General features: G+C 49.8%; 1 protein-coding gene across 1 annotated transcript; it reads right to left on the bottom strand.

Moving 5' to 3' along the window:
- Window positions 1-534: 534 nt before the first annotated feature.
- Window positions 535-25,692, bottom strand: PGM2L1 (phosphoglucomutase 2 like 1). Its single transcript, XM_068180381.1, has 14 exons — window positions 25,465-25,692; window positions 18,373-18,540; window positions 15,022-15,128; window positions 12,966-13,050; window positions 12,237-12,320; window positions 10,261-10,454; window positions 9,420-9,609; window positions 9,118-9,215; window positions 8,090-8,270; window positions 6,498-6,591; window positions 5,980-6,109; window positions 5,365-5,554; window positions 5,041-5,174; window positions 535-4,160 (listed from the first exon to the last, which is right to left on the bottom strand). Exons 1-14 carry the CDS (start codon window positions 25,573-25,575, stop codon window positions 4,058-4,060), a joined length of 1,869 nt encoding a protein of 622 aa, XP_068036482.1. The 5' UTR covers window positions 25,576-25,692; the 3' UTR covers window positions 535-4,057.
- Window positions 25,693-26,019: the final 327 nt, after the last annotated feature.

The raw sequence follows: 26,019 nt of genomic DNA, 5'->3' as shown, positions 1-26,019 counted from the left end.
GCACTGGGACACCCAGGGCTCCACTGCCCTGCCCGGTGGTGACATCCAGTGCTGGATCCTGCAATGACAGCCCGGCAGGGGCTGGGCCATGTGTCCCCACTACAGTCCCTGCTGTGCCCGGGGTGCTGCCACTGCTCTCCTCTCCCCAGCCTCATCCTGTTTCCTCTGCAAAGGGGCAGGGTGGAGCCTGCTGCAAGGGCCTGCAGAGGCTGGGCTGGAATGCAGAGGTGGTTGTGCTAAGCTGGGAGGAGGAGAGGGGCCCAGGGAGAGCAGCCTTGGCAGATAAAACAACAGTAGGTACACAGGCTGCCCTGGGATGAAGCCTGCAGCCAGCACTGAAGGGATGCTCCAGGTCCCCACCAGCCCCAGGGACACCCTCCACCATCAGGGAGAGCTCAGTGCCAGCAAAAGGAGGCAGCTCTGAACAGACTCTTGTTCCCAGGCCTTATCCAAGTGGCACATGGATATTCTTCCAAGCCCAGCTCAGCTTCTGGGACAGAGGTGTTTGGCTAAAGAAGACAAAGAAACCTGGACTGAGACTACGAAGGGAATATTTTATTACTTATAACACTTCATTCAGCTAAATCCACATAGCAGTACACAGAAAGTTTTCAGAAAAGTGCAAATTCTCACTCTGTATTTGTAATACGCCCTAGTTTTACAGAACAGACATCAGGTAAACAGGAGTACAGATCGAGAACTCCCCAAGATTCCAGGCAAGGGGAATAACGCAACTTGAGATACTTCAGTCACCTGTACAAAGCCATTCTTGAGTGGAGGGAATCAAGCTGGACTGTAACCACTCAGGTGTCACCATGCAAGGAGCCCCCTCTTAGTGGGGGAGAGGACATAAAGGGGGAGGGAAGACAAAACAAAGCGCTAACAGTATCAGTTTTGGAATTGGAGAGCATCCAGGTGCTTCCTGAGGCAGCGCACAGACCCCACCCTGCCCCAGTGGCAGAACCCATGGCTCCTCTCCCAGCTTCCACACAAGCACGTCCTGCAAGGAAACAGGAGCAGAGTGGGGGCTACACTGCTCCTCTGGGCCACAGCTGCAGCCCAGCCCTCCCTGTCACACACACACTCCCTGCTCCTGTGCCACACGAGCTCACAATTCCCTCCCACACCCTCAGAGGGGCTGGAACAGACATGGACAGCGCTTGCACGTATTTCATCCACACCCAGGATCTGCTATCACAACCTCTGTAAGAAACCCAGCTGCAAGCTCTGCCTCACAGCCATTCAGCCTTGCCTGGCAAAGCCCTGAACTCTTGAGAGCTCCTGTCCCAGCCCAGGGACACACGACTCCACCACAGGGGCTAAACCTGTCACAGCCAGGGCACAAACACAAGCCCTCCGGATTTTATCAAACACTGAACCCAACACACCGGCTGTATGACCCCAGCTTTAGCCACTGCCCAGCCTTTGGAAAGGTGTGTTTCACCTGGAAGCACCTCAGAAACAACATCCACAGTGCCCTTTGATCTGTGACCTGCTTTCTACTCAAGTCAGAAAAGCCTTTGTTCTTATCTGAGAAGTGGGAAAGACCAGCTGACAACTCAAGGAAGGTTGCGCACAAACCAAGTGAACTCTAACACGATGCATTACAAAGTTACAGGGCAAGGAAATGAGAATTCCAGTCCTTCACAGTAATAGAAGTAAGGGATGCGAAACCAGAGGGAGGAGATAAAGGAGTTCCACAAATGGAACAGTATAAATATATCAAACAGTTCCAATACAGTAGGAAAACAACAGTAGCAGCAGTTTCAAAACAGCAAATAGTCTTTATACCCTGAAAGTACATTCAACACGTTGTGCCTGCTGCTGTCCTCCCAAAAGCATCACCACAGCTACAGCTCCCTGTCAGACCTATCCATGGGGAAACCCCAGACACAAAACACCCCACAGCTGGGTTTTCTTCTTCAATTAAGGACAGACAGATTGTGAACAGTTACCAGCTGCTAACAACGCTTCTTTGAAAACGTCTTCTCCATTTGTAGCACTTGCGGACTGACACAAAGCAGATCTCTGGGAAGCTGCAGATTCCTGCTCTTTGTAGGAGCACAACCATCACTCACAAGACGTGACTGCTACAATAACACACAGCTGGGCTCACCACACACACTCTGTGCTTTTTACAGTGTTTGTTCAAAATTATGTCCCAAGTCACTTGTTCTCTTCACTGCTTGGAGAACAAAATCCTCAACGCCTCAGGGTTTACTCTGCTGCCAATGGAAGGAATGGCAAGAGCTCCTTCAAGTTCAGTGCAGTGGGGATCAAGATCTGCACCCTTTTTTGGGAGAGCTGAAGGCAAAGCAGCAGTCAGAAATGCCTTCCCAGCCCTACCCAACACAGACAACAAGAGCATCCTCAGTGTATCTGGGTTTGCCTATTTTCCCCCACCATGTCAGTCAAATGTACAATCAAGGTAAAAAAAAAAACAAAAAACAAAACAAAAAAACCACCAAGCTTTTGGCATTAGATACATTTCACTCACTGGCAGAACAATTTGGAGATACTTTCTCTTAAAATAAAAAAATAAATAAATAGCAGTGACAGATCAGAACTTGTGCAAGACAGACCTTCTCTAGCACACGCACACTCACAGACACTGAAATACTCCTCCATGGATATAGTGCAAAGCTGCTGGCAGCAGGAACCCCCCAAAGCTCAGGGCTCTCTGAAGCCATGGAGAGGCAAAACACACAAACCTACCCTGTGCCATCCTGTGGCATCCAGCTGCGAGGGCATCATTGGAGGGAGGATGAATTTGGAGAGGCAACAATAGTGGCAAAACAACAGCTTGAACTCCAGGGCACCTTGGGGTCCTTCTCCCATCATCTCCAACACAGGCAAAACCCAGCACTGAATTGCTGCTGCTTCTTTTCACTTGCTGCCAGTGACAGCAGGGAGCTTCCAGAACCAGCTCTCCTGTGCCAAAACACGGCCTTTATTGCCCAAAATCCAATATAACCACAAGGAGGACTTGAGTATTGGTTTGGGCAGGTTTTTTGAAAAATGTGATTACAAGTCCCACTTGCTACTTGAGCAAAGGGAGAAAATAAATGAGAGAAGCTTTAAAAATTTACCCTTAAAGATAAAGAATAATGGTATTTGCAAAATTACCTGACAGGGCATGACAAAATTTAAAAAAAAAAAAAAAAAAAGAAAAAAAAATCACAATTTAGTAACTGTCAGTCTCATCTCCACTGTCTTCCTTGGTTTTGTATTTTTTAATGCACAGACAATATAAATACAGGCCAGTGAAAACCAAAAAGTCACTGACTGGCATTTTCATTCAAAGTAATGAATACAGAAAATCAAGAATGCTTAAGACCCTTCAGAGCAAAAAGTAGCTACAGAGCCTGTGGTAGTCAGAAGGAGCAATTTTCCCAAGGAATGACCAAGTTCCTGCTCCTTTGGAAGCCTTGGAAAGGCACAGGCAATTCCAACCCCAAGCTGCAGTTGTTGCCACTATTGTTTCACTGCCAGTTATTTTAAGACACACACAGGGAAGCTACAATGCCCAAGAATACTTTTACCAACAGAAGAACTCTTAAGTAGCTGGAAAATCTCAACGATTTGTCTAAACAAGAAATGCTGAAGCTCTGCTTTGATGCTTTTGGAAGTGCAGACCTGCATGGAAGGTCTCAGAGCTGCTGGGAAGAAGCAGCCATTGTTGTCAGTTTGGAGTGGTCACTCCTTTAAAACTTTAAAACCTTTCCACACATAAAAAGAGAGGTGTTTTAGCTACCTGAACTGAGTTTAAGACAAGATGTAGCAGCTAAGCTCAGCTGTCTCAAAGGTACTAGGGCAGTTCATTTACATTGGTGTGGGTCGGTTAAACTTTTGGTCAAAAGGACTGAAAACTGCAACAATAAATCCTACCCTTTCCGCTGACCTTCTCTCCTTATCCCAATTTGGTGAAAAGCCTGACAAAAGAATGCTTCTTCTTTACAGAAAAAGAATGCAGCTGTTTAAAACACACACACACACAGATGAGACTGCTCTGCTCCCGGGTCCTTGGTTCCAGGCGTTCCTCCTCCGGCAGCGGCCTCTACGCAGAGCGCCAGGTCAGCCCGTTCTTGGCAGGCTCCAGGAAACTCCCAATCAGAGCCTCAATCAGCTTCTGGAGCTCTTCTTCCAGCACGCTTCTGTCACTGCAGGAGAGAACAGGCACAGCTCAGAGCTCTGGGAAGTGCCCAAACAGAAATGAACAAACCAACAGCACGAGCTGATGGGGATGGACTGGCCCTGTTGTGTTTCCTACCTGCCAGGTGTAGGGGCTCCTGCTTTAGCAAGCTCCTTTTCAGCAGGATTTTCATGGAATCTCAGAATGGCCCTGGCTGGAAAGGACTTTTAAAGATGGTGCCCAGAGCCCTCTAGTGGCCTTTTTATTCTTTAGTTAAGTTAATTCCAATTAATATTGCAATGATCAGGTGGTGAAGACCAGGCACAGGTTGCCCAGAGCAGCTGTGGCTGTCCCACCCCAAGGCCAGTTTGGAGCAACCTGGGATGGGGGAAGGTGCCCCCGCCCATGGCAGGGGGATGGAACAAGATGGTCTTTAAGGTCCCTTCCAACACAAACCATTCCATGGTTCCATAATCATGAAGAAAGAGGTTTCTGTGGTGTAAACACACCCTGGATTCCCCCCTCCCACTTTTAAACTGGAAGCAGCTCAACCCAGGTGAACAATATCTAGTTCCTCTCCCACAGCTCAGGGTAACAGCAGATTCCCAAAGGCAGTGGGAACCCACCTGGCTGCACAGACACTCACCAGCAGCAGCACAACCTCAGGAGAGAAAGAAAAAGCCCGGATGTGACAGCCCTCTGGTCTGGTTGACACGGTGAGGGCTGGTCCCAGGGTGGACTCAGATTTCAGGGAGCTTTCCTAGCCTAAACAGCTCTGTGACTGTCACCTGAGCACTTTTTAACTCCAAGTGGCTGGGGATCTGGGTTTGTGAGAGCAGCCTGCTGCAGCAGACGCTGAGGGTCCCCTCTTGGTGTCCTGCTGTGGGCAGCAGGGCTGGGGCACTGACCTGTGCCCGGGCAGCGCACACATCTCGGCGTAGTACTTGATCTTGGGCTCGGTGCCGCTTGTGCGCAGCGTGGCCACGCAGCCGTTCTGGAAGGTGAACGTGATCATCTGGCTGCTCTTGCTCACTGGCAGCACCTACAAAACCACAGCAGTCCCTTACTGCCACTGCAGCAGCCCCTGGGAGCTCAGGAGCTGCGGGAGCAGCAGGCTCAGGGAGTCAGCAGAGGTCATTGTACCAGGATCACCACCTCATCCCACAGCTCCTCCTTCCCCGTGCAGTCCAGGTTCTGCAGGCCCTCCTCTGCACAAACACCCTGTAACTCACCGACTTCTTGTTCAGCTGGCTGCTGTCGTAGCCCGTGGTGATGTCTCGGACGTGCAGGATGTTGTAAGCCCCACAGCACTTGGGGTAAGACTGAGGGCCATCGAAGTTCCGCAGCCTCTCAAATATCCTCTTGATAGTGGGAGGGTCGTAGCACAGGAAATAGGAAGTCTTGGATATGTGATAGCCATACCTACGAGCAGATTAATGCTTTCAGTTCTGAGATCCAGAGGGTTTTAGCACATTTGGTACCCCAGAGATGTCAGTACAGGGTTCAATTCTGACAAACACCAGCCTTGTTTGACTGCTGGGATTGCATCCCTAGCCACTCCTTCCTGCTCTGTCACAGATCCATTCTGGCAGTGGGAAGCCATTCCCTGTGTCCTATCCCAAAACCCTCTCCAGCCCTTCTGGAGCCCCTTGTGACATCTGCACCAGTGATGGGCTGTCATCCATGCTACAACAAAAAACCCCACAACATCTTACAATGAGAAAACATCTGAGGGACACAAACATTTACATATATATATATACATATATTTAAGTAAATGTTCCTCAGATGATTCCCAGCTCTGAAACAGTGGAGTAGAGTATTCCAGTATGAAAAACACCACTCACATCTCATAAATGTCAATGAGTTTCTGTGCCAGGGTCAGGCCCTGGCCCTGCAGGTAAGTTGCCATTTCAGCAATGACCACAGCTGCACTCACTCCATCCTTATCCAGCACTGATGTGCCACACATGAAGCCTAGGAAGGAAAAAGGGATTGTGGACAAATAACCTGACAGGTTATTACACAGATTCACCTGACTGAAGCTCTAACCTTTGATCCTGTAAAGGAAAATTGGCCAGCACACAGAGGCTGCTTTATTGCTGCATATGCAGAGAAATCTAATGAACCCAGGGGTTATAGGGCTGGGAAGATAAGCAAAACACCAGAATCAGCAAGTCAGATACAATTTATTATGGGAGTTGGCAGGCCAATTTGATGAGAGCAAAATATCCATGCCATGAACTACCAGGATAAAAATAAAGTACTTTTTCTGTGTGTTTTATTTCATAGCTAAGATCAGTCCCTCCTGAGCACATTCCCCATCTCAGCTCTCAACAGTTTAAAGGGATACCAACACTCATACCAATAGACTCCTCAAAGGCAAAGAGAACTTCTTTTCCATTGTCTAGGAGATTTTTTACTCTGCTTCCAATCCATTTAAACCCAGGGAGTGTTTCCTAAAAAAGGGGGAAAAGGAGAGCTTAAAATACATATTTTCAATTTAGTTTCAGTTCAAAGAAAGAATAGCCACTGTTCCCTACACTTCAGACTAATTAAAAAAAAAACCAAAAAACAACCCACCACAAAAAACAAAAACACCAACCAAAGAGAAAATGTAACAATGTAGTTTGAATTTTAGGGTCAATGGGAAAGACTGCTGCAGAGTCAAAACACTAAAGCTTAAGGACCTTTTTTTTCATTCTTTTGAAGTTTTTGAAGTGATTTCCTTAAATTTAAATCTAATTAATTGACAAGCAGAATAGGGACAGTAAAGAAGCATCAGACAAGTCATATCTTCAGTTAGGATGAGGAGTCCAAGGCAAAGAGCCACTGGAAAGGATTTTCCTAGTGGATACTCAACTAGGACACAAGTGCCAAACCAAGGAAAAAGTGTGTCAGCGACTGTGGTGCTCAGATCACATCAGTTCAGACACAGTTATTCAGGAGGAAAAGCTACAGAAATATAAAAGCAACACTTTTAGGTGGTGGGAGGGGAGAGCACTGTTCTGGGGGGTTTTCACATAAATCATGCAAAAGCAGTCAAAAGCCTAGAAACAGCTTTTCTTGGAGGGAAGGAAGTTACAAATAAGAATGGGGAGCTTTTAGAGAAGGCCAAGAGGTTGTGTAAATTCCTAGCTTCTCTTTTTCTTGCAATCCACTATGCCCTTCTCCAATTAAAAGAAACAAGCAGTATTTAGAGAGAGAACCAAATCCACTACAAGGAACCCTGATTAGGATTCTCTGGCCAGTCACTCAAAGTGGTTTTCAGAGTTGCTTTCAATTTTAAGTTCCTCATTTTTTGGCAAAATATTTATTCCTGTTGCACGTGGATTTAATTAAGACACGTATAAATGAGGCCTGGCCCTTTGTATGTTTGTGCTATGATCTCAGGCACTTACCTCTCTTCTGGCTAACATACAACAGGAATCCCATTTAATTTGATGCAGGAACTAAACTGCCAGTCTGGGGGGAGCACCCCCAGTTTCTTTTTTAGCAAGTTCTTAAAGCTGCATATTAAAGATCTGAACACAGCCTGAAGTAAAGCCAAATTCAAAGCCCACTGGCACAGGCACCTGAAGGGCCACTGTGTAACCCCCAAGTGCTCCCTACAAACCCATCAGCACTCAGAGTGAGCAGGACAGGCTGCACAAACCCCCCTTCTCTCATACAGCAGGATTTCAGACAGCCACAGCTGTGGTTATCTGAATATATATATATGATATGGGATATCCTGTTACCTGCAATTCAGGTGTTAATTTGTGTCCCTGGGACTGAGCTTTGCCCGGTCCCAGAACACTGAGGAGATTGTTCTTTCACCCACACAAGCCTGGTTTCACTCTCTGCAAGCTGGAATCCCTGAGAACTCCCAGCCAGAAGCCTGGGAGTCCCCTGCCCACTTCCCACTCCGTGGGGTCACCAGCAGGGGTTCAGATGGAGACAGCAGCCCACACCCACCTCAAAGTGAAATCCCTCTTTAAGGGCAATTGCCCTCAAAATCTTGGAGGAGACCGTGGTCGCCAGCATGTAAACGTTCCTCACGTCAGCATCCTGGGGGCAGTTCTCCTTCCAGCAGGAAAACATCCACCAGCCAAACAGGGCTGCCAGCTCGTTGCCCGTGAACACCTTCCAGCAGCCACTGTGGAGAGAGGCAGGGTGAGGAGCCCTGCAGGCACCGAGCACCCGCAGAGGCAGGGTGAGGAGCCCTGCAGGCACCGAGCACCCGCAGAGGCAGGGTGAGGGCTGGGGGAGAGGAATTCTGCAGGCACTGAACAGGAATTCTGCAGGCACTGAGCACGGGATGTGAGCACAGCACTGACAAGCTGCTCTAGGCAAAGCCACCCTACTGACAGATTCCACACCTATCACACCTCAAGGATTTTACAAGCCCAAAGACACCCCCAGGGTCTCCTCTCTGGCAGCTCAGGCCTCTGATGACCCCAGCAGCAGGAGAGCAGTCAGGAATTGATCCACACAGAGCAGTCTAGGCAGCCTGAACGCTGCAGTCAGGCAGGGCCTGCTCAGCTTTTACTTACACAACCATCAGAACTGGGGCCTGTTGGTGGGAGAAAAAGAATTTCTGTTCCATATGAAAAAGCAGGGGAAAAGAAAGGATTAAAATTAAAAATAGTGAAACAAACAAAAAACCCCACTCCACCAAAAAAGCCCATGACAGCCACCAAGAAAGGTTTGCCTGATGAAAACACAGCAAACAAAAGGATTTTACTGTCTTGAGTAGCCACTGTTTTCAGCTGAGCTTTATTTGGCCATCTACTATTACACCAGTAAGCATTTAATCTACCCTTTGCTGGGTGAACTGCTTTAAAATGTATTGGGAGCTATACCAAAGGATACAGCTAGAAGGAAAAACATCCATATACCGAAGGAAAAGAGTGATTGAAGGCCTGTGCCTGGCACCCATTTGGGGCCGTTCTGAGGCTCTCCCCAGCTTTTCTGCAGGAAGACAAAAGGGTCTCTTCACTTACTTTTCCTGCTGCTCTGCCACTGCCAGCCGATCTGCATCTGGATCAGTGGCCACTACTACTTTTGCACCTTCTTTCTCTGCAAGCCTCAGTGACAGCTCCTGGTGGGAGAAGAAGGGATTAAAAATAACCCAAAACATCAGAGTAAATGAACTCACAGCCTCCCTACTTACATCTAACACCCAGTGAAAGAAAAACCCCACAGATGGCCCACTGTGTTGATAGAGCAGAAAGCGGGTTCTCCCTGTCCTCTCCCTCAGTTTGTTCTTCCCCACGGAAATCAGATGAAGCAGAAACCCAATTACCAGCACAGATTCTCCTTCTTCAGGGTTTGGGCATTTGACAGTGGAGAAGTCTGGGTCTGGATCCTTTTGCTCCGGAACTGGGATGGGGGGCTGGAACCCAAAGGCTTTGAAAGCCAGCTGGACATAGTCATGGCCAACTCCGTGGAAAGAGGTGTGGACAAACTTCAAACTGCTCTGCACGTTCAGCTCCCTGAGGAGGAAACACAGCTTCAGTAGGATCTCTGCTCTTCAAGACTGTTTTCCTGAGGGAAAGCAAAGTAAACTGCAGTCCCTCTGTGTACTGTTCTGCTGATTCCTGCATTAATTTCAAAGCAATGAGTGGAAGTGCTTATTGTGCACTAGAAAATGCTGGTTTAAAGCTGCTTCTCCTGGAAAATGAAGTATTTACCTTCTGCTGAAACAGATCAAAGGCTCACAAGAATAAGCTGTTGATGTCTACATCAAACTCGAGCGCTTCCACCACCTCAAAATGTTATTCCAGATCTGCTTCATGCCACCCATCCTCCTCCTTTTATTCTCACCCTCTGCCCCACCTAACCTCTAGACTGAATCTATTTTATGCATGTGCACCTCACTTTTACTCTGAATTCATGTATTTTATTCAGAACTCTCAGAGCATATTCACTTGCATTAAATGGTTTCCACTGGGATATTTCACAGTAACTTAAATCTCCCAAGGCAGCTGCTTTATTCTCAAGCTGTTTAACCCTAAGGATGGTGACCCTTGAATTTAATGACACCTCAGAGAGCACAGTGAAGTCTGCCTGCAGTCAGTTTTTCCACATGCAACCCACAGCTTACTCTAAAACAGAACTCAGGTACCTTTTGCTTCATACAATACCTATGAAAGCAGATCTTGGTCAGGTCCTCCATGTAGCTGTCACAAATTTTCTTCAGAGGATCCTGTCTGAGGGGACTGGTGTCCACCAGATTTTCATTCCAAGAGCCATTCCATGGCTCAACACACTCCTCTATACATTTTATAATTTCCTTGTCATGAGGAGAGGTGATCTGTGCTCCGTTTTCCCAATAAACCTGGGGTAAGTTGAAAGAAAACAAGACAGTTTATTTATGAAAATTAGGAACCTGATACATGATTTTAGCTACAGGATTCCACCTGTTTCCTGCCTAAGCCATACGGAGAAGTCAGCATCTGACTGGCTCGATTCTCAAGACATTTGGAATCATCCAGCATGAACCTCCGAGTTCACAACTGATAAATGGAGCCAACACAGCAACACAACCTGTTTGCACACAAGTATTAGTGTTGAACTGTTACAGCTGAAATATCAGCACGTGAGAAACCAAAATTGGGCACTGCTGTGCAAACTGTAACAGTAGAAAAGTATCACCTTCTCCAAGGCTGGCATTCCTCTTCAGAAAGGAGCACAGCTTCTTTTTGAACCCAAAGCAAAACAGATAAGCAGCGTGCCAAGGTCTTTGTTTTTCCACAGCTGAACAACCACAATCCCTGGGCTGAAACACCCTCCAGAGTGGAAACACCATGCCTAAGCTCAACTATAATATAATAAAGCCTTTGTTAAAGATTTGGAGTCCAGCTTGTCCACACTCTGCTGCCAGCAGTACGGCTGGGCTCACAGTGCAGACTCTGCTCAGATGATCTGCCTCTGCTTTGGGTCTGTCACCTTCGGTTAACATTGCCGAAAACCTTCAGAAGCTGCTGAAATTCACATGGGAAATTGTGACAGATGGAACAGCTCTTGGGAAAGAGCAGGAAACACACCAGGGTCCTGGCTAAAGGAAAGCAGGAAACCCACCAGGGTCCTGGCTAAAGGAAAGCCACCAGGAAACCCACCAGGGTCCTGGCTAAAGGAAAGCCACCAGGAAAGCCACCAGGGTCCTGGCTAAAGGAAAGCCACCAGGAAAGCCACCAGGGTCCTGGCTAAAGGAAAGCCACCAGGAAACCCACCAGGGTCCTGGCTAAAGGAAAGCCACCAGGAAACCCACCAGGGTCCTGGCAAAAGTAAACTGTATCTTTGTAAACTGCTGTGTATCAGAACACACAAACAAACTCCTTCTTGACAAATGAAGCATCTGGGAAATTCATGTGGCTTCCTTCCTCACTCATCGTTCCAGCTAAGCAGAAGCAAAGGCTGCTGAAGAACTTCACGACTTGTTCCAGGGAAGGTGAGAGCAGCTCAGTCACCCCCAAGAGCTCTGCCTGCCTTTCCTCACTCACTGACCTGCCACAGAGCCTCCAGAATGCTCAACTGAAGCTGAGAGTCTAATTCAGCTTCTTATAGAGGTGAGGAAGGAAATACTCAGTTAAAACGCTGCACTTGCTCTTGTGGATGGTTTGATTGTCCCACGCTTGCCAAGTGAAGCCACCCACCCCTCTTCAATGCCCAGAAAACCAGGGAACAACAATGCTACTGTGTTTTATGAATCCACTCTGAATCATTCCCATCATCAGCACAGTCCCCTACTGTGTGCATGCATTCACCTCAGCTCTGGCTTAGTTTTAAACTGAGTTTTCAGCCTCAGCAGCGAACACACAAATTGCTGGAGCACTCCTTCAGCTGCTGATGAAAACTCTGTGGAATGTCACCACGGATTTATGCCCAAGATACACAAGCTGTGTGCTCCTGTGTTCTCATCACAGAGGAGTGCGTCAGGCTGCAGAAGGACGAGTTATTTTCCATAAGTTATCCTTCTAATGCACACACATGGAAAGGGGAGCCCTGGCACAGGCTGCCCCATTCCAGAGGGTTCCAAGGCCAGGTTGGACAGGGCTTGGAGCAGCCTGGGCTGGGGAAAGGTGTCCCTGCCAGGGCAGGGAAGGGTTTAAGGCCTCACCTTGTAGCCGTTGTCCTCTTTGCGGTTGTGGGACGCGGTGATCATGACCCCGGCCACGGCCCCGAGCTGCTGCACGGCGTAGGGCTGCAAAGAACAGAAACCCCTGCCACAAACAAACCCCCTGCCACAAAACAAAAGCCCTAGGGCTGCCTATAAGCCTGCCCCAGCCCACCTGAAAACCACACACTCTGCCTCCTGCAGCCAGCAGCAGAAAGCTGGTTCTAACTCTAACTCTGCTGGTTCTAACTCCGCTCCAGAAAAGCTTTTTTTTTTTTTTTTTGTTTAATCAACTGCAAGAACGCAGTCCTTAGCTGGCCAGCTAAAAGTCTACACTGATAATACAGGAGCCCTCAAACAGGCAGGAACAGGAGGAAGGAATTCACAGAAAGGCTTGTGGAAGAACAAATCCCAGGTTCTCCAGGCATTCCAGTCCTCCTCTCAAACCATAGAACACACAGCACCCTGGGAGAGCTCACGGAATACAAGGGTTTAGAGCCATGCAAGGAAAAGCTGCTGTGACTAGAAGAGCCTATTTTTGAGATATTGAAAGCAGAGGCACTGAGGAATTTGGTGACATCCTTGTTACAGCCTCCTTGAAGAGCCAAATGCACCAAGCAGCCTCCATTTTAGTGTTAAATCACAGAATTGAAGAATACTGCAGCTCTCTTTCTCAGTAAATTCAAACACTCCCATAAGTGTACTGCAACAACAGGAGAGAAGGTGACTCACCACAAAGGGGGTAGGGACATAGGTGGAGAAGAAGTACACAAGCACATCTTTTGCCAGCAGGACTGCTGCAGTGAGCTTTGCAAGCCTACCAACAGGAAAAAGAAAGCATTCAGTCACCCCAGCTGCCCAGGGCAGCCTGACAGCAGATGGAACTCCTGCCACCTCCAGGCACTTGTTTCTTAAGGCACTCTCCTGCTTTTTTGCTTATGCTTGGAGTGGCATCCCACAAATGGCACCAGCAGGGTCAGAGTTTCCAGGCTGCAGAGCGTGAGCCAGCACTTTCAGCTGCTGCCTGGGCAATGCCAGGCAACTCAGCCCCTCACCCAAACAAAGCAGATATCCCACACCAAGACACAGGACAGCCACCCTCTGCCCAAGGACAGAACCAGCTTCCCAGAGAGCCTGAAGTACCAGATGTCTGCAACAGCAGGCTTGGAAAAGGATTTGGTTTCCCACACAAGGCTCCTTTGCCAGCCCTGCTCAGCAGCTTCAGACAATGTCCAGGAAGCAGATCTAGCCCTGAAATAAATTGCTGCAAAGCAGCACCCCTCATTCCAGAATGCGTAGAAACAGGAACAGTGCCCATAGCTCTCACTTCATTACAAACTTGCCCTTTGGAGCACCAGGGAGGCTCATTCTCTTCCAGGTAACTGATACCAAACTTCCTTTGCACAGCTCAGGAGGTGAAGGGAAGTCTCAGAGGCAGAAGAGAGGAGATATTAAACGGGGTAAGCTCACCTTGCTGCCTTGCTCTCACAGACAAGCACTAGTACTGACTTGCTCCCCTCCACCACCAGCAACCCCACAGACTCAGAATTCCCCCACAGCACCTGTCAAACGTCACCAGAAACCACCTGGGTGGGTCAGAGCTCAGCTCGGAGCTGAAGCTACTGAAACTCTGCTTGGGTCACACCAGCTCAGCTACAGGACACAGCTGGGTGCTCTGCCACCCCACAGTGCTGGGAAAGCACTCTGCTCCCCCTGGGAGCTCTCTGGGGGGAGTTCAGCTGGATTCCAGCACTGCTGGAAGGGTACAGGATGCCAGGGGACAGGAGAAACACGCAGGCAGGAGCTGAGGACCTGTGAACCAGCTGTGTCAGCATCCAGGCTGAAGGCCAGGCTTTGGGGGGCTAGAAAGGAACAGCACTCTTATATCCCTCATTTTTAGACTGTGCCTAACCACACAATCTGGGTTTGCAAGCTCAGTGTCACCAGTGAGTTTAAACCCCTCACACCAAAGCCTGGGGAGAATGGGCCACACATCCTGAGGCCCAGGGGAGAAGAGAGACTCACTGCATTCTGTGCTCTACTGGACTTCTTCAAACCCCAAACATTAAATACCACTAAAAAAAGAGAACTGTTAGTTACAACAACTACAACAATTAACTCCTCATTACCTAAATACTAACTAGGTCCTGGGTTGGCTTTTCTGCACAGCATGCTATCCCCACATGTGTTTTTCTCCCCAATGGCAAGGGATTAAGATTCCTTAGAGAATTCAGAAAGCAGTTTTCTCCCCTCTCCTTGCCAAGAGCACAGTCTGCCATTGCTGGAAGCCTACATTTTAAGCATTCCAGGTAAAATCCCGTCAAAGTGAAAGCACACAGGGTTACAGCAGGCTGCAGGTGGAATTGTCCTCCCCCAAACAAGCTTACATCAGGTGTGAAATACCAGAGAACACAGTGTAAAAAGTACATTAATATTCAGGGGTTTCCAGCTGGATGTTAATGCTCTGAATTCACCTTCATGTTCAAATTTCTGTCCAGGCACTTTAAGCCCGATGTTCTTGTGCATTTGATCTGTAAATTCTCTGAGTTTACAGAGAATTATGTGGAGTTCTGGTGGAGCAAACAGCCTTGCACTCCTCCTCTGCTGGCAAACTGGCAGCACAAAGGATTTAGCCCCAGCCTCTGCTCACTGCTGTTTCAATGGACCAAGGGAGAGGAAAGAGTGTGGCCAGTTCACCCCAAGCAAAGAGAAAGACTGCTGACAGGACAGAATGCATTTAAAGCCACAATTTCATTTCTAGTCTTGCAAATGTAATCAATACTCATACTTCTTACTGCTGCAGTTGCTGGTGACCTGACCTCGTGTGTCATATCCAACAACAAAGCCTCTCTGCTTAAAGTCTGAAAAGTTCCTCTCCAGATACTTGTAGATCCCCTGGAGATAAAAAAAAGGAGAAAATAAGAATTAGCTGGACCACAGCACGCACAAACACTAAAGGTAATCTTTCACAAAGGATGGATAATGTCACAGGCAAAATACAGCTCAAACACAGCCATAGCAATATTCACAAAAACAGCAGTGGCCTTTCCCCAGTGCTCACTGCAAAAGTAACCAGAGAAACTATTGTGGGAAATAAAAGTGAGCAGGACAACAACAAACCCTCAAGAAGCAAACACCCATTTTCAATCCATACTGTGGCTTCATTCATTCAAATTATCTTCAAGACTGAGCTGAGAAAAATCCATGTTTTGGAAGTCCATCCCCTCAGGCAATATAAGATGTGCCAGCCTGGTCTTTATCTCTCTGCCCAGAGCACAAGTCAGATATTTTCAACGTTGTTTCCAAAGTGCTGGTTCTGAATTTGCCTAAAAATCAGGGAACAGTTTGAGTGCGAAGATCAGCTGCAAGGAGGAGAGAGAAGAATGGGGAAAACTCCTCAAGTTGCCTTGAGCATCCTGAATAACATCTAAAAACATGAACAGCAGATTCCTTATAACAGACCCCTTATTTAGGCTAAGATTTTGTATGAAGAAAAGCAGGAATGTCTTTACTTTCTGCTGTGGAGCAGTTTGCTTCAAATGAGCCCCTTAAGCTCAGCCACGGGCTCCACAGCTGCAGTTCACTCCGTCCTGCAGGGCTTGCCTGCTACCCATACACCGTTATGAAAGCTGCAGGAAATAAATCAATAAATGTCAGTGGGGAAGTGAGTGCAGAGCCTCTCCACTGTCTAAACCCTCCACCTGAGCTCACACCAATCTTCTTCCAGGTGCCCTAAGGGCAGTCAGGAATTCCAGCACCTCTGGGGTTAAGTCCTCTCTTGGAAAAGGTTCTCAATTTAAAGAATTTCTTTTTCCCTTTAACAAGACTCTGGTTTTGATAGTGTCCCTAATTGCCTCTGCTATTAAACTACCACCACTTCCAAAGGAGGCACAAGTGCATCTCATTAATGGCTCATTAGCAGGTGCCAGCACTCAGATCTAAGCCAAAATTCTCCTCAGGTGACCCAAGTATCACAATTACCTCTCCCTCTGCTGGGTTTGGGTGATTTCCTGGTGCAAAATCCATGGGACAGAACAAGTCTACATCTACAGCATGTCCAGTCCCCTATGCTCGAGCTCAAGAGAGAAGTGAGGCAAGAGTGATGGCATCAAGAATGAAACAGATTTTCGGTGGATGAAATCCAGAGAGGTAGGAACAGCTTTATAAAGCCCAGCATTCAAGATTTTTGTCTTTTACCTTTAGCTTTGCTTTTTAAGCAGCAAGAAACTCCTTGATGCAAAGCTGGCTGGTTTTGTCACTATGGAGATGAGTGACAGGTTTCTTCCCCACTAATAAAAGCACCTGGACATGCACCAAAGTAGAACAAAAGCCAGGGAATCAGGGCTTTACAGAGTTTATGTACCTGCAATTTTCAGCAGGGTCCACAGCAACTGCTGAATGTTCTGCACCTTTCTGGATCTGACTTTTCACAATATCAATATAATCAAATCAAAGGAGGAGCAAATGAAAAAAAAAAAAACCAGCTCAAATGAAGGACACAGAACACATGTGCAACTTCACTACGGCTTATTTTAACTGCAGGAAGTATTAATTACACCCACGCCTGCTGTTTAACTGGCCATTTATTCCTGTCCCAGGAAAGGGCAAACCCAGAGAGCCAGGGCTGCCCATGCTCACCAGAGCTGTTCCTGCCTCAGCTTCTGAGGAGCAGGAGAGCTCAAAGCAAGCTGAAATCTGCTGCAGTTCACTTCAGGAACAGGTCCCAATCCACCTCCCCCAGCCTGATCCGCAGCTCTAATAAACAACTAAAAATAGCAGCTGTGCAGAGGGAGCAGAAGCACACCCCCCTGGTCTGGAACTCCCAAAAACCAGCAGTGCCCACGAAAATGAGCCTGCCAAGGTGTTCCCTGCCCAGCCAAAGGGAAGCTCACCCTCTGTGCCAGGAGCATGGCTGAGCCACAAAGGGACAGGCAGCAGCCAGCACCCCCAAAGCCAGCCGCAGAGAAATCGCTCCCAAAAACCTCCCAAAAGCCACCAAGGAAACAGGGCTTCTCAGAGCAGCCTGGCTGCTTTTAGCAATGCCACCGCTGGCAGCAGAACGCTGATTGTTACACCCCCTTCTCTCAGCCTGCTCCCACTGCAAAGCCTGCCTGGAGCTGCTGGTGCCATTACAATCCTTCTGGCAGAGGCTGGCATGCCTGCAGCAGGAAGGGCAGAGGGGAAGCAGGCATCCTCCTAGGACGTGTCCAGTCTGCAGGTCAGACACCTAAAGGAAGCTTTTGGTTAGAGCCAAGAGGATGCTGCAGAGCAAAGCTGTCGGAGAGAAGGCTGGGCTGCAAACCAGCACTTCACAAAGCCTCCATGAACAGTACTGGAATTTGGCCTCTCCACGACAGCGTGGGCTCCTGCTGTACAACCCAGACAGAAGAATGTCAAAGAGCTTAGGAGAGTCCCAGCTGTCCCAAGCTCTGAGCACACCCCTCCACCCCAGGCCAGCAGAAAGCACCATTTCAGCCACAGGTCCTGAGGGAGGTCAGAGCATCAGCCTGCAAAGAGAAACCAGCTGAAAAGTTTGGGTGCACAGTATTAAATGAGAGGCTTTACCAAGCCTCATATAACCATGTAATAAAACTCCTTTGACCATACAGCTGAAACCTATTTTCTACAAAAGTTATCTGTCAAAATAGGTAAGAGTCAGTCTTGTCCTAACATTTTATTGATTTCCCAAGCACAAGGGCTCCAAATACACCAGCTCACTCTATTTTCAACAGTCAAGGCTAGAGGTGGGCACAAATAAACTGTTTAAGGACATGTAATATACTCAGTTCATATATGTCCACAACTTGTGCTGAAAACAAAAGAAAATGTTTGTTTGGCTGGGGCTTTGCTTCTTTCGCTTGGGTTCTTTTTGTTGTTTTGTTTTTGAAACACGACAAGTATTTCTAGATCATACCACAAGTACCACAAGTCTTTATGGCAGCTCATAGGATCCCCAGCCTGGAGGCTCTGCAGCAGGCTGACCAGTGGCCAAACCCCAGCCCAGCCCAAGCTCTCCAAGCCACCTCTGAGCATCAAGCCTTCCCTGCTCCCCGGTGGCTCGGGGCTTTCAGCAGGACCCCAGCTGATCCCAGCAGGGCTGCAGCTGCTCCCACAGGGCAGAGGCTCCCCCAGGGCTCACCTGGGTGGACTGGATGACGGTGAGGTCGTTGATGTAGCAGAAGCCTGCTCCCATGGCTGAGCGCAGCCCGGCCGTGCCGAAGCTGAGCCGGCAGCACAGGCGCTGCCGCAGCTCCCCGTGCTTCCCGTCCTGCAGCAGGCTCTCGATCTGCTCCTTCGTCTTCTGGTTCTGCAACAGAGGGTGAGGGTCTGCTTGGAATCAGGAGCTGAACTGTGCCTGCTCAGCAGCTTGAGGGAATTCCTAGAGCAAATCCCTCCCATCCTACAAAAAGCGTGCACACCAGCCTCCACTGGAACTCGCTTCTCACGCTATTCCCATTATCAGCAAAGGATTCAAGAGCTCCTGCTGCCACTAGTGTGATTATATGGTCATTAAGACACCTTTCAGCCCCTCTGCCTGAGGAGCAGAGCCTTTGGAACAGGTTTTTCCAAGGCAGACACAATTCCATTCCCGATCTCAGCTCCTGGAGGACGGACAAAAACCCAAACCTTGAAGCAGCATTTCCTTCCTCCCCACCCATAGGAAACAGGCACAGTAAAACCCTGGAAATCACAGCCTGGTTTGGGTTGGAAGGCTCCCTGGAGATCAGCCTATTCCACAGGCGGGGACACCTGGCACTGGACCAGGCTCCTAAGCCCCTCCAGAGAGGACAGGCTGTTTTGCAGCAGGCCAGATCCTCACCCAGACTGATCCCCCTGCTCAGGCAGGATTTCCCTAACTCCACATCACCATCACAGCTCTGCACACCTCTACTGCTCATTCCTCAGCTACCCAACCAGTACTGAATTGACCTGGGCACCAAGCAGCCCTGCCTGCCTGCGGACAGTCAGCGTGGCCAGGGCACTTCCCAGAGCCCACGCGCAGCAGCAGGAGGGAGAGGCAGTGCTCGCACAGCTGGAGAAACTGCAGGGGTGGAAACCACAGCTCTGCACGCACAAGTGCTCCTCCAAAGAGGTGCTGCCTCAAGCAGAGTCGCAAGGAAAGGTTAGAAAAGGCAGATGGAATCTGCAGGGCAGGGGTGAGGCTCCCCTGACATTTGGAGGAGAGGTCAGCCAGCTCCAGCAGCGCTGGAAACACGCTCCTCACGGACAGGGGGAGGCTCTTCAGCAGGACTGGGGAAAGCACAAAGACACGAGCTGAGCACCTTCACTGGGAGAAAAAACAACAGTAAAACACACTGAGAAATCTGGAATTATTCCTGCAGCTTGACAGCAGACCCTGAACCCCAGACATGTGAATTTCAAGTCACTTTTTATTTCTTATTTTTATTTCTTTGTGCTCTAAGATAAAAGGCAAGCCATTATTGTCCAGGCTCCTGGATGGCCTGGCAACCAAAGCAAGGCCTTGCTCGCTGCACAGCTACACACAGGCCTAAAAAGAAACCAAAACAATGGGGCACAATAGATGTTAAACTGCAACAGGGGAGGTTTCTCTTTCAGCTGTTCACAGGCAGCCAACCAGAAAACAAATGACTGATGTGAAAAGAGTCTAAGGCAAGAGTATTTCACGCTGTAACAGGGCATGGCTTGGCTTTAAAATGCACTTATTAAATTGCACAGCATCCTCTACAGCTTTTTATGACATATTGCATTGCTTCCCTGCAAAAACCGAATAGAAATCACACATCCCATAGTTCATGGAGCTTTGCAGAACTGAGGCAATACTCAAGCAAGACCAGAGACATTTCTTTTAAAAATGGATTAATAAGCATTTCTGACTGAAGCTACTTAATTTCCTAAGGCATAAAAAAGAGTTGGCCAAACCAGCACCCAAATAACATTTTAATTTGCTCAGGTCACACTCAGTTAAGCTGAAGCTGAAGAAAATAGAGGAGGAGTAAAAAGTTGTAAGTGCAAATCCCCAAGCTTTCTACAGAGACCTGAAACCCCTGGGCCAACAGAAGTGTACAGGAGTGGGTGTAAATTCAGAAGTGCTGAGGATGTGTCTCACACTCTGGGTTCTGAGGCTATTGAATGGATAAGCCTGAGCTCCTGACAGCCCCTAGCTCAGCCTGGCATCACCTTTACTCCTTCCTTTAGCCCAGCCTGGCATCACCTTTCCTCCTTCCTTTATCCCAGCCTGGCATCACCTTTCCTCCTTCCCTCATCCCAGCCTGGCATCACCTTTACTCCTTCCCAGCTTGCCCTTTTCCCCCCAAGCTGGATTTTCACACCCAATGGCCCAGCTGAGCTTCTTGCAACAGCCAGCCTGGCTCTGTGCACCATCTGCCACCCTGGCCTGGGAATTCTGCTGCTGACACTTACCCCCCCCCAAAAAAAAACCCCCAAAAAATCCCAAAAAACCCAGAGGTTTTGCTGGTTTGCTTGGCAGTATGAAATCAGATCACAGCTGAAGGTCTCACGGGGGCTTTTGTGATGCGTCACCTTCCCAGGAGCAAATAGTAAAAGTTCCTTAGAGATTTTAGACTACAGTGTTTGAATGATTAGTATCCTTAAAAAAAAAAACCCCACCTGATACAAACCTGCCTAAAGCTTCCTGTCTCCAGCAGAAACAAACGAGGCTGTTTGATACAGAAATAGCTCAGAACAGCAATGCTTCAAGGCATGCCTGAACGCCAGCAGCTCTAACAAAGCAGCTCCAGCTCCCAGGAGCACAGGGCTCAGGGGCTGCAGGCTTCCACCCGAAGGCACGCAGTAAGGGGATGCTGATAGCTGAAAACAGCGTTTATTTCAGGGCCCAAAGGTGCCAGGTCTCTGCACTGCTGGCCAGCCAGCCCTCCTGGGATGCTCTGGGCTGGCAGGAGCTGAAAGCTGGGCAGGGAACACCCCAGCACCTGGCAGGGCCTTTCCAAGGGTTACTGACTGATGGGGAGGGGCTCACACCTGCCTATGGAATAGCCACTCTCAAGCAAAAAATCCCACCACTCTTCGCTTTGCAAAAAGACAAACTCACACCTTCAAACCATACCATCAGCACCGAAACCTCTGTAGAAAATAGGTATTTGTTTATCTGATCATCCAGACATTTGTTTATTTGATCACCCTCCTTGAACACCAGGCACACTTCATAATACTTGTATAAACACATGACACCTCTCTAGTAGACACATCTATGTACACAATAAATCTAGGATACCTAATATAAATGTGTATATAATAAATAAATGCTACTGACCCAATATAAAGGTGTAGCTAATAAATAAATTATACCAGCCCAATATAAATGTGTATATAATAAAAAATGCTACTGACCCAATAAAAATGTGTAAAAAAATTATATTGACCCAATCTAAATGTGTATATAATAACTGATACAAACCCAATATAAAGTTGCATATAATAACTAAATTATACCAACCCACTATAAATGTGTATATAATAAATAAATGACACCAAGCTAATATATATGATGTACACCTACCTAATCCATCTCCGTGCTCTCCCTGGTGCCTGCAGAGCACACATCTGTAAGTGTCCAGCACAGCCTGCAAAGGCCAGGCCGCAATCAAGAGGCAGCAGGCACCAGCTCCCCCTGGACAAGGCTCCTGCCCACGGCCAGCTGCACCAGGAGGTGGCAGATAAGGTGACAGCAGCCCTGGGAGAGGCTGTTGCTGCCTGAGCACGCCCTGCTGGGGCAGGAAAGGGGCAGGAGGACAGGGCTCTGGGTGCTGTTTGGGCTGGGGATGGGCGAGCTGGCTCTGCCACAGGAGTCAGTCCCTGCTGCTGCCCTGGCCGGGATGGTCCCCTGCCCTCCCCCAGTTCCCAGTGCTGCAGCACCCACCAACACCTGGGAGCGCCCTCAGGCACTCCCCCTGCCACCACAGGGTGGCATTTTGGGTGGCATCCTGGTTGTCCAGCAGCTCTTAGGCTCACCATGGACAGAAGGGAATGCAGAAGGAGCAGAGCCCAGGCCATGCCCTCCCTGCCATGCCCAGGGACATGTCCCTGTCCCCAGGACACCCATCAGGGCTCCCAGCACCCCCAGGGAGCAGGGCTTGGCATCACTGCCAGGCTGGGAGGAGAGAGAGCCAGCCTGTGAGAGCCCTCCCTGCAGTAATTCCCATTCCTGGTCACAGAGAAATGGAAATCAAACACTGGGGACAGAGACAGCCAGGCTGCTGTGTGGGTGACAGACTGAACACTGTCCTCTGCTCACATAAACACCAGAAAAAAAGTTCTGTAATTATTTTCCCTCTAAAACTGTTACATTATAAATATATATATATAAAGCTATTTATAATAAGTCACTGCCAGATCCAGAACTCTGGGGTCACAGCCCACAGGAGACTCTGCAACACATTTCAGAAAGGTTTGAAGTATTAGTAAGCAAAAAGAAAAAAAACTCTTCTCTGCCAAATCTTCAGCTTGCCATGCACTGCACAGCTGCCTGCCGAGGCAGAATCGCACTTTTCCGTGGCTCATCAGGGTTCAGCATTTGGAACAAGCGGGGAAGTAAAGACAAGGGCATTAGCTGGGTATTTCCTGTGGCTCTTCCACACCCAGTCATGTTAATCACCTGTGCTTACCACCGGAGTTTGGTTTCAAAGCTAACACCCCGTCAAAATAATTTACTACACACAGCAATTTTTTTGTTGTTTTGCACACTCTAGTCTCCCTTCCTTCAGCATGTGTAGCTGAAGGAAGGGGGAAAAGCCTCAGGTTGGTCTGAGCTTCAATGAATTCTTCTGTGGCCTTCGCTCTCCCTGATGTTATTCTTAAAAATTCACTTGGAAGTCTTAACGAGCAAAAATATTGCAAGCAAGTAACTGCAGCAAGTCACTGGTCTCAAACTATCAAGTCCACTTCCTCTTGGGAAGCATTTCAAAAGCCACAAAAATTAGAGGAACACTGAGGGACACCCCAAAAGCACCCCAAAACCACCTCATGAGCAAGGAGGAAGCCTGCACACGGCAGCTGAGACAGGGATACAGAGCCCATGAAGGAGTAACACCAAGGGAGGAGGCAGTGAATGGGGCCTGCTTTAATTAACTCTTGGGTAATTAATTCCAGCCCCTCCCCCACCTTGTGGAGTCCCAGCAGCGCCTTTCAGAGCCAAAGCCTGCCCAGGTAGCCCAGGCAGGAGCAGGTGCCACACAAGCCAGGCTCCCTGAGGAAAGGAGGCACGTGTGGAAGTACAGCAGGGGAATCAGGAAGAGGACGAAAGGGAATTAAAGGGGGCAAGTGGAGAACAATGACCAATTGCTGCCACGCTTTGCCAAGGAGGAGTGCTCAAAAGCTCTGCCTTGTGCCTCCAAGGCTGGTTTACAGCAGTGACCCAGGAGAGAGGATGGCACAGGGGCACTGATGGGGATCAGGGGGCTGGTGAGAAGGGCAGGAAAGCAGGACACTCACCCCACAGCCAGGCTTCCCCCCACCCACCCAGGGCTTTGGGCCAGGTGAGCCCCAACACCCAAGCCACGAAGGACACAGAGCACAGCTCTGGCAATTCATTACAGCGAGCAATTCTCAATCAAGCTGGAGGACAAAAGCCTCCCGCAGCCAGGAACAGAGTGTATAGATTTTTCCTTTATCACGGGCAGCAAAAACCCCTGCAGCTCAGGAAGCTGGGGGTGGGAAGGGGGGTCAAGGCTGATAAAGCACCAAAGGCCCCACTTCCTCAGCTTATGGGGAAGCACCAGGGCAATGTCCAGCAATCCCTGCCTTTCCTCTCACAACACCTTCCCCTGCTGTGGTAACACCTTTGCTGAACGGCCCCTGGCCCCAGCAAGCAGCCCCCAGTCCTCCTCCTGCTCCAGGTGGCTTTGAGTTGTCAGATTTCCCAGGAGCTCTCCTGGAAGCCTCTTTCCATGCAGTCCTGAACGCTCCAAGCTGGAGCTTGATAGGAAAGGTGATGTTTGTCACCTGGGGAAGCAAGGGCGAGCAGGCACAGTCACACTGACCCTGCATTTGCATTTCACTGGTTAGCCACAGCCCCCGAAGGAGCTCTAGAAGTGGACACTGAATTTCACTGCTGCCAGCTTCAACCTGCCTATTTGCCCCCCTGCGGTGGAAGTTCTCTGACTTCACACGTTTTTAGGAAAGACAAAACAACCTGCTAAAAAACAACAGAAGCCTTTCAACAGGCTAACAAGACGTCATTAAAATAAAATATTTACTGGAGTTGAACCTGGCTTATCACATGTGTTATCAGGAATGCTGTTTCCTTTCTGCACTCCTTCCCTCCCCCGGATATTTTCACAGCAGCAGCTCTGAGCGCAGGAGGGGCAGATGGCACCTGTTAATTTCGGCAAAGCCGGCAGGAGAGAGCTCATTTCCATGCAGGAGAGAGAGCCCATTTCCAGCTCATCTCGGAGCCATCAGGTGGCACCTGCCTGAAAGCAGCTCTCCCGCTTTCATCCTGGCAGGATGCAACTGAACGGGGAACAGAACCGACACACGGGCGGTCCCTGTTCATAAAAATAAAGGCAGAAGAGGCTCAGGAGAGAGAGAAACCTAAAAAACGAAGGAAAAGCAGTCAGGAGCCTAAACCACTGGTGCACTGGTAGCTCTCCCTCCCCCATCATCAAGGTATATTTTTAAAGCACAGGCCACGATGGTTGGACAAACCAGCTGGAAAAAAAAAAAAAACAAACCTCAAAAAACCCCAAAGTGACCTTTTCAACGACAGGACAAACAAAATACCCTCCAACAGCACCCTGTGCTGGGATGGCACCATCCATCCCTGCCCAGGTGAGTGCCAGGACAGCCCCATCCATGCCCATCCCTGCCCAGGTGAGCCATGGGCGGTGCTCCAGGTGCCAGGACAGCCCCCTCCATGCCCATCCCTGCCCAGGTGAGCCATGGGCGGTGCTCCAGGTGCCAGGACAGCCCCCTCCATGCCCATCCCTGCCCAGGTGAGCCATGGGCGGTGCTCCAGGTGCCAGGACAGCCCCCTCCGTGCCCATCCCTGCCCAGGTGAGCCATGGGCGGTGCTCCAGGTGCCAGGACGGCCCCATCCGTGCCCATCCCTGCCCAGGTGAGCCATGGGCGGTGCTCCAGGTGCCAGGACGGCCCCATCCGTGCCCATCCCTGCACCTGCCGGAGCCAGGGCTGCGCTGGGGGCAGGGAGGGAGGCAGCGGGGAGTCCCCGCGAAGGGACGGGGGTGTCGCAGCCGCTGTGGCGCTCGCCCACCTTGTCCCAGCTGAGCCACTGCCACACCGCCTTGTCCAGCTGCGCGTCCCCGGTGCTGCGCGCCACCAGCACGTTGGAGTTCACGTCCCCGGGGGCTCCGCAGTCGCCCATGGTCGCGGGGAGGAAGAGGAGGATGAGGACGGAGAAGGCGCCGCTTCTTCACTTCGCTGCCGCACCGCGCATCGCCCGGGGGCCGAGGAGAGGCGGAGGAAGCCGAGGGGCGCCGGGAGGTTGCCGCGGGGCCGGTTTTTATGCCCGGCCGGCGCTGCCAGCGGCGATTACCAGGGAGCGGCCGCCCCCGCCGCCGCCTCCGCCTCCTCCGGCCCGGCCCGCCCCGAGCCGCCGCCCCGCCGCGCCCCCCGCGCGGCACCACGGGAAACGTAGTCCCCGGGGCACGGAAGGAAGGGCAGGGCGGGCGGGAGGAACTCCAACTCCCGGCGGCCTCAGGGAGCGGCTCGGGGCTCGGGGACCGCAGGTTCGCGTCCCGCCTCGGCCGGCACAAACAATGTCCCGTGTGTCCCCTGCTGCCACCGGCGGGCACTGCGCCACCGAGCC

Source organism: Anomalospiza imberbis, chromosome 2 (genome assembly GCF_031753505.1).
Source record: "Anomalospiza imberbis isolate Cuckoo-Finch-1a 21T00152 chromosome 2, ASM3175350v1, whole genome shotgun sequence".
Lineage (NCBI taxonomy): Eukaryota > Metazoa > Chordata > Aves > Passeriformes > Viduidae > Anomalospiza > Anomalospiza imberbis.
This window is presented reverse-complemented; position numbering and strand designations above follow the sequence as displayed.

Bases quoted from the DNA above. Each gene is read 5' to 3' on its own strand.
- PGM2L1 (XM_068180381.1), bottom strand. From the start codon at position 25,575: ATGGGCGACTGCGGAGCCCCCGGGGACGTGAACTCCAACGTGCTGGTG. The intron at 5,555-5,979 runs GTGAGTGGTGTT...ATCTGCTCGTAG, and splicing joins CTCATTGACATTTATGAGAT to GTATGGCTATCACATATCCA. The intron at 5,175-5,364 runs GTGAGTTACAGG...GTGGTTTTGTAG, and splicing joins GCCAGCTGAACAAGAAGTCG to GTGCTGCCAGTGAGCAAGAG.